The 8,652-nt window shown below is 37.9% G+C and overlaps 1 protein-coding gene across 1 annotated transcript; it reads right to left on the reverse strand.

Annotated features, from left to right (window-relative positions):
- Window positions 1-4,591: 4,591 nt before the first annotated feature.
- Window positions 4,592-8,339, reverse strand: atoh8 (atonal bHLH transcription factor 8). The gene is made up of 3 exons (XM_048179656.1): window positions 7,296-8,339; window positions 6,496-6,687; window positions 4,592-5,020 (listed from the first exon to the last, which is right to left on the reverse strand). Exons 1-3 carry the CDS (start codon window positions 7,893-7,895, stop codon window positions 5,015-5,017), a joined length of 798 nt encoding a protein of 265 aa, XP_048035613.1. The 5' UTR covers window positions 7,896-8,339; the 3' UTR covers window positions 4,592-5,014.
- Window positions 8,340-8,652: the final 313 nt, after the last annotated feature.

An 8,652-nucleotide genomic window follows, 5' to 3' on the forward strand; every position in this document is an offset into this window, starting at 1 on the left:
ATTTAAAAAACTGTTCTACTGTGCTTCTGATTTGGCAGTGAAATTCACAGATTTTGGGTGCGTAAGATGTGAAGGATTCAATGGTCCAGTTAATATTTTCACCCCATAATGGCGGCCGCGCTACCGGAGCGCCATCTAGTGACTGTTGCCTAAAAAGTATCAGAGTGTCGCCTCTTGAGTTCTATACTCTTTGTTGATCTGGAAATTACAGTGGGTACGGAAAGTATTCAGACCCCCTTAAATTTTTCACTCTTTGTTATATTGCAGCCATTTGCTAAAATCATTTAAGTTATTTTTTTTCCTCATTAATGTACACACAGCACCCCATATTGACAGAAAAACACAGAATTGTTGACATTTTTGCAGATTTATTAAAAAAGAAAAACTGAAATATCACATGGTCCTAAGTATTCAGACCCTTTGCTGTGACACTCATATATTTAACTCGGGTGCTGTCCATTTCTTCTGATCATCCTTGAGATGGTTCTACACCTTCATTTGAGTCCAGCTGTGTTTGATTATACTGATTGGACTTGATTAGGAAAGCCACACACCTGTCTATATAAGACCTTACAGCTCGCAGTGCATGTCAGAGCAAATGAGAATCATGAAGTCAAAAGAACTGCCTGAAGAGCTCAGAGACATAATTGTGGCAAGGCACAGATCTGGCCAAGGTTACAAAAAAATTTCTGCTGCACTTAAGTGGCCTCCATAATCCTTAAATAGAAGAAGTTTGGGATGACCAGAACCCTTCCTAGAGCTGGCCGTCCAGCCAAACTGAGTTATTGGGGGAGAAGAGCCTTGATGAGCGAGGTAAAGAAGAACCCAAAGATTACTGTTGCTGAGCTCCAGAGATGCAGTCGGGAGATGGGAGAAAGTTGTAGAAAGTCAACCATCACTGCAGCCTCCACCAGTCGGGGCTTTATGGCAGAGTGGCCCGACGGAAGCCTCTCCTCAGTGCAAGACACATGAAAGCCTGCATGGAGTTTGCTAAAAAACACCTGAAGGACTCCAAGATGGTGAGAAATAAGATTCTCTGGTCTGATGAGACCAAGATAGAACTTTTTGGCCTTAATTCTAAACGGTATGTGTGGAGAAAACCAGGCACTGCTCATCACCTGTCCAATACAGTCCCAACAGTGAAGCATGGTGGTGGCAGCATCATGCTGTGAGGGTGTTTTTCAGCTGCAGGGACAGGACGACTGGTTGCAATCGAGGGAAAGATGAATGCGGCCAAGTACAGGGATATCCTGGACGAAAACCTTCTCCAGAGTGCTCAGGACCTCAGACTGGGCCGAAGGTTTACCTTGACCCTAAGACAAGACAATGACCCTAAGCACACAGCTAAAATAACGAAGGAGTGGCTTCACAACAACTCCGTGACTGTTCTTGAATGGCCCAGCCAGAGCCCTGACTTAAACCCAATTGAGCATCTCTGGAGAGACCTAAAAATGGCTGTCCACCAACGTTTACCATCCAACCTGACAGAATTGGAGAGGATCTGCAAGCAGGAATGGCAGAGGATCCCCAAATCCAGGTGTGAAAAACTTGTTGCATCTTTCCCAAAAAGACTCATGGCTGTATTAGATCAAAAAGGGTGCTTCTACTAAATACTGAACAAAGGGTCTGAATACTTAGGACTATGTGATATTTCAGTTTTTCTTTTTTAATAAATCTGCAAAAATGTCAACAATTCTATGTTTTTCTGTCAATATGGGGTGCTGTATGTACATTAATGAGGAAAAAATGAACTTAAATGATTTTAGCAAATGGCTGCAATATAACAAAGAGTGAAAAATTTAAGGGGGTCTGAGTACAGTACTTTCCATACCCACTGTATAACAGTCAGTGGAAGAAAATGGAGGAAGTCAAAAATCAGCCACAGAATCAAGAGCACCCATGGCCAACAGATCATCTGATGATAAAGATTTTTTCACTTCTTTGAAACAGACAACACATGAAGCCAGCAAAGAGTTGGATGGATATCTGGCCTCTGTTTCAGACACCAGTGTTTCAGGCACTGCAGGATTGATTTTTAGCCCCAAAAGAGCTAGGCTTGACACTCACAATTTTGAAAATCAGCTTCTGCTCAAGTTAAATCCGAGGTTTTGGAACTTTGAGTAGCATTTTGCATACTGGCATTAGGTAGTAGTCTTATAGTTTTAATAATTAAATACAATTAAACACAAACAGTTCTAAAGGAGGATAAAACTTTGTATGTGGTTAATTCACTTCATGTTTTTAGAGATTAAAAGCTTAAACAAGAATCTCTAGTTTTCGTTCTTGCTGTTACTTTTACTTTTTTAATACTCAAGTACAATTTTAATGTAGTACTTTTTTACTTTTACTCAAGTATGATTCTGGCCAGATATTTTTACTTTTAATTGAGTAAAATTTTCACTCAGTACTTGTACTTTCACTTGAGTAACATTTTTGAGTACTTTTTACACCTCTGATTTTTGCCCAATACGCCATCAGACTGTTTCATTTGTCTCTGTTTTAGATGCATCTGTTTATCCTAGCTGATGACACAAATTGTGAAATGTCATTTGGTTTGTTTTATTATTTTATCACTGTTCTATATCTCCTTGCCTAGACAGCAACTTTTGCAAGAAGGTATGAATGGGTGTAAGAGGTCAGTTAAACTACTCTCCCTGTCATACAAATGGCCAGCTTGATGGTATTCTTTTTCTCCATTTAAATAATTTGTGTATTGAAAACTAGTTATGACAGCATGGCTAGCCTTCACCCTGACCAGGATGGGAAAAATCCTGATGCTCCCTATGGCCAGTCTGTGCCTGTATAACTGGGTTCAGTGATGTTAGGTATATAGAAAAAGAGGGGGCCAAGCATTGACCCCTGAGCTACCTCGGCTGATGTGAGTTAGACACTTCTCCCTTACAGATAGCTTGAAGGGTCTGCCCTTTAGGACAGACTCGAACCCAGGTTTGGCATGAGGATGGACTTCTCCTAAGGCAGCTCTCAGCAATTGGAGACAGATAATGAAATGTCCCACTTTTTAGAAAGTCTGTGGTATGGAGTAAAACAAGTATCTGTGATTGTGTTAAAGTGTTAGTCTTACTATGAAAGGCACTTATAATAAAATAATTACAAATTACTTTTAAACTTAAAATGTGATTATAGACACCTTGAGATAAGTGTCTATATTTGACCTCTTATATTTCCTTTTACATGAGACAACATTAGTAATATTCTGACATCACTTCCCCATTTCCAATCATTTTAACAGACATTTCTGAGATTTCATTTTCATTAAAAGATCAGTTTAAAAGTAAGTAAATAAAACTTAGCAAACAAGAAACTTGTAATGAAAAAAGACATGCGTAAGTTCCCCCTGAAGCAGATCTAGACAGGTGATGCTGGGGAAAAAGATAATGTTGACCTGTCAGCTTGTGCTATGTAGAGTTTCATTACTGAAATCAATAATCATGTAACCTGTCCAAAAAGATGACCTTGGGCTGTCTACAATCTTAAAATATGTTTGGTTAACAAAGTGTTAGTAGTTAAAATGCTTATAAACACATTGATCAAACACTAAACATTCAACAACCTAAGTTTTTTCATTTTCTCATTGGTGGAACAGAAAGTGTAAGACTTTAATTCATAACAAATACATACAATTAAATACATTATATACACTGCCTTGCCAAAAAAAAAAAAAAAACAGAAAAAGTCACCTTCTGAATTTAAATACGTAAATACTTAAGAGTCTATGATTGGATCATTATTGCAGTGATTAATGTGTTTCTGGCATGTTATATAAACACATAATACTGACTTTGGCATAAATAAAACATTCATTAAGTTTTGATGATGCAGAAGTTAAATGTTTGTGACTTGCTGATAGGAATCCTACACAGGTTTCCTCTAGATTTTTTTTGTTTGTTTGTTTTTGGCAGATCACCAACAATTGCTAATTGCTGCCTCCAAATAAGAACAACTTCTGTAATGAAAATTAATTCTTGTATTATATTAACTACAACATAGTTAAGTATTTTAACAGTAAATACATTTATAAAATACAGACTAACATAAACAACTGGCTGACAAAGCCACAGCTCAGAACATACATTTTCTGAAGTATATTCTCCTGTATACAAGTATGTTAATGTTATACAAACCAAATGGAAGACAGGAGATGAGTTTTCAATTAATTATATGCAATTTTCATTTATATCTGTGTTTATAATGTAATTTAATCAAATGAAAAATAACAATTATATGAATTTAAAAGAAAAAGAAAATGTGCAGTTTCTTGATCTAGCGCATGGCAGGACATTTTTGACAGAATATGCATAGGAACTTGTAGATACACTCTTAAAAATAAAGGTTCTTTACTGGCATTGATGGTTCCATGAAGAACCTTTAACATTCATGGAATCTTTCCATTCCACAAAAGGTTCTTTATAGTGGAAAAGGGTTATTTAGATTATTAAAACTTCATGCTAAGAAAATAAAATGGTTCACTGAAAGGTTCTTTGGGGAACCAAAAATTATTCTATGACATCAAAGCAAAAAAAATAAAATAATAATAATAATAATAATAATAATAATAATAATAAAGAAAAGAAAAGAAAAGAAAAGAAAAGAAAAGAAAAGAAAAACCTTTGGGAACCTTTATTTTAAGTGTATGTGGGATTTTTTATACTGTATAGGAACACTGCAAAACAAACTGAAAAAATAAAAATAATAAACAGTCTGTAACTGTTGCAACCAATTATGCAACAATGGAAAGTGAAACTGATTTCACATCATCTGTTTGAAAAATGTTTGTGCAAAAGTTGTACAATAGCATATTTAGAACCTAGACAGGTTTATAGGAGATTGTGTTTTTGACACTGTTATCTGTAGTAAAGTCAATAGTGCAGCGTAAAACTCACATTACACTTTCATTACATTACAGGGTTTTTTTCTCCCCCACATGGGGAAAGTGTCTTCATGTTAATTTAATGAGGTCCTTCTTTCCCAAAATTCACAGAAGACATTCTTCATTTTATTCCTATTGTGAACAAAAACAAAAATACCAATTAGTTGACAAAAATACAAACACACAAAAAGGATAATATTCTGACTAGATATAGTGGTCTAATCAATTTTTAAAAAATGACTTTTTGAAAAATGTTGCCGAATTGCAACACTCATGCACATTTCCATGTTCACTCAGTGCTTTTCATCGCTCTGCTTTGCCAAAACATTTTTCCCCTCAGACTCACTGGCTCTACTTGACAAAGGGATTTCTTTCTTGGACAGTGCCCCTCCTCCAAACCCTCCTCCTGTTTCCCCCTCGCCTCTGTAACAGCTGCTCTTTGGAGCCCGTATCCTAAGAGAGTGATGATCGGTGCTTTTTTATTTCAAAGTGTTTTTTTGGAACAGATGGCCAAGGGAGAACTGGGGAGTCAGCCAAGACCGCGCTGGGGAATGTGCCAATTCCTGTAGTGAGCGAGTTCTCTGGGTTCCAGCTCGCGTGCCTTCCCTCTGCCCTCTGCCCTGAGTGGCGCCAGCAGGACTTCCCAACTAGTGTTGCGAACATCTGGTGTCTGGCTCTAGCGGGGGGAGGGGGAGGCGCACTCAAACAGCTTCCTTTCAATGTGCTTTGCTGAAGGAACGTATTAGCTCACATAGGGATGGAGGGTTGCCTTCCTTCACACATAATTTGTTGGGCTTCTGAAGACCCTTCATGCCTAAATTAAGTGCAACCTAACTATTTAGCATAACCACGGATTAGGTTTGTCACAGCTGCTCAATTGTTGATAAAAACTTTCCATTCTTTCCTACAAGAGGATCACAGAAAATATATGGGTAACTGTACACAAACCATGAGCACAAAGACCATCATTACCGAGGGAACGCACATGTTGATATAGGATAACGCTGCAGGAAATTGGGACTACATAGATGACTGTGTCATAAAACTCCCCGCAAAAACACATCAATCACTCCATTTATTCGCCCGGGATGCTTTCTCAGCATAGTGGAGGAAAAAGCTGGCGGAACAGCCAGTACTGCCTCTGACAAAAGTTGATGATAATTTCATTTAATGGGATCATTATTAGGCAAGGGGAAATTCTCTCTAATTGGTATGTATACACATAATATATGTTCTGCCTTGGTTACCATTATCATTATTTTGCAGAAAATAACTAATGGATGACAGAATTATGTCTAAGAATACAGAATGCAGTTCTGCCTTATCCTTCTGTTAGGCAGTCTATAATTATTCACAGTTTGCTGGGCAAATGTCATGGTTCACATGAGAGCAACATGCCTTTCTAAAGACATGGGTTTGTTTTCTTTTCCAAAATAATATAATACAGATAACCATTAGCAAATACTTCCATTACATGACAGTTAAAAGTTAAAGAGCAAATCAAAGGTGGGAAATGAGGTTTGTCTCCTGGTTTTATCAGCCCTAGACACAGGATACAGTAGCCCTTCATGAGACACTGGAAAACTTCTTCCCTACTGACTATTTACCTTCCTCTTCTTGGACCGACCCTCAGCCTGTAGAGTTCTAGTGCACTGCTCCACACACTCTCTGAAGCTCATGTTGCGGTGGTCTGGCGTATAGTCCAGGTCGGCAAGCTGAGCAAGGGACAGTATGTAGTTGCAAGCTATTCTTAATATAGCCAGCTTTGAAAGCTTCTGCCCATAAGAGTAGCAGGGTACCTGTAAAAGTAGATTAGGGTGTCATAAAGTGAGAAAAAGCAGGCCATGAATATAAAAATCAATTTCATTCTGTTATGATTATGAGGACATGATGCCTAAAAAGTCTAGTATCTCTCGCAAAACAAAAAATCAAAATACTTAATCTATTAGTAATTCATCAAAAATCTACTTCACAAGAAGGTTACTCTGTTACACTAAAAGCATTTGGGTGTTTGTTGCAATAATTCAACACTGTTAATGTATTTAAACAGTTATTTATTTGATCATGGCTGTCTTCTCAAGTTGTTAGACTTGGAGAAAAAAAAAAAAAACAGTGCATGAGTGTATGGCAGATGGCAGCATGGATGTGTTTATATTCATTGGTGATCTGACTCCATCACTCCTAGGTTTTTCATAATTTAAACTTTGGTTTGTGCTGATAGGATAATTCAATTATATAACATTTCCATGAAAACGGCAAAAACTAAAATTACTTTTTATTAAGCTATCGGCAATATAGGACCATTTCTTTCTTTTGTTGAAAAATGAAAATTGTAATAAAGTTTCTTTACAGCTTCCTTTGTTTTTATTCGCAAACAATATAATATAATTCGCATGCGGGAATTTACCTGCTTTCTGAGCGCCTCAAAGGCTGCACTGATGGTGTGCACGCGCGTCCTCTCGCGCGCGTTCGCCAGTAGTCTTCGAGTCTGCTGAATGGCTTTGATCTCCGTGACTACGCCGGACTGCTCTCCAGCGCGTCTCCTAGGTGATTCCGCGCTCTCGCTTATGCCGCTGGCTGCAGGCGCCTGAGAGGCTGCGCGCTGAGACAACACAACGCGCTCCAAAGGAAAAACCTGTGAACTGCTCAAACCCGAAACTTGCGAGCTTGTTTTAGCAATTTTGTTATTGACAGTCTTCTCGGAGATGGATCTTAGTTTCGAGTCAGGTATCTCTCCAGAAATCACGGTGTTAATCCTCATATCTACGGCAGTATTTAAAAGTTCGTTTTCGCCACTCGCCGCGACGATTTCCGAACCGTGCGTCTCTTTTGGACAACTATCTCCCAGTGTCTCGGCCATTAGATGCGAGTTCTTATACAATTTGAAGTAAGGTAAATGATCGTCACTGGCACGCTTAATTGGATCTCGTGCTTTCCGTTTTAATTTCTTGTCTCCTGACACGGTGTTTAGGATCTTGCAATGACCGTTTAGATGTGGATTCTTCATTTCGGATGTCCACCCTGACTAAAAAAAAAAAAAAATGAAAGGAAGAGAAATGTTGTTGAGAGGTAATACACAAAGCACGCTGTAAGTGTCAAATCAGCGCTCGGTTAGCTGCAGTCAAGTCTTCTAGGAGGAACATGTCTGCTTCGCTTGTTTAAATCTCCATGTCAGTGTATTTTTGAGGTGACGTGCTTCTCCTGTGGTTTCCAAGAGTCCTGTGAAGTCAGGCAGACATTGCCAGGACATTTTTGTGAATGTGCTCGACAGTTCATCTGTGTTTATTCAGCCTCAGTTAACACAGAAGCCCCTGTTGGTGAGATAAGTCAGCGCCGAGAGACCGCCCAAAATAAACCCTCAAGAGGACCTGACACATTACCAATGAAAGCATTCTCTCGACAGTTTTTCAATGTTGATAATAATAATAATAATAATAATAATAATAATAATAATAATGATTACGGCATTGTCATACCTAATATAGACTTTGTTAAAAAAAAAAAAAAAAAAAAAAAAAAAAAAAAAAGTAGGTCGGACCGAATTAATGGTGAGGTTTGATGGCAGTAATTCATAATCACAATTATTATAATAATGTATTCGGGAGCATGTTGCCACAAAGTCTACATCTCAGAAGCTACAAAATTTTTACACCTAAAACACTGTAAATGCAAACATCTCTCAAATTTAAAAAGTTTGTTGACCTAATCTTATTTTTATTTATTAATATATTTCTGCTTAGGATAAACAAGGTTATTGTTGACTG

Source organism: Megalobrama amblycephala, unplaced genomic scaffold, assembly GCF_018812025.1.
Source record: "Megalobrama amblycephala isolate DHTTF-2021 unplaced genomic scaffold, ASM1881202v1 scaffold265, whole genome shotgun sequence".
In the NCBI taxonomy this organism is placed as follows: Eukaryota; Metazoa; Chordata; class Actinopteri; order Cypriniformes; family Xenocyprididae; genus Megalobrama; species Megalobrama amblycephala.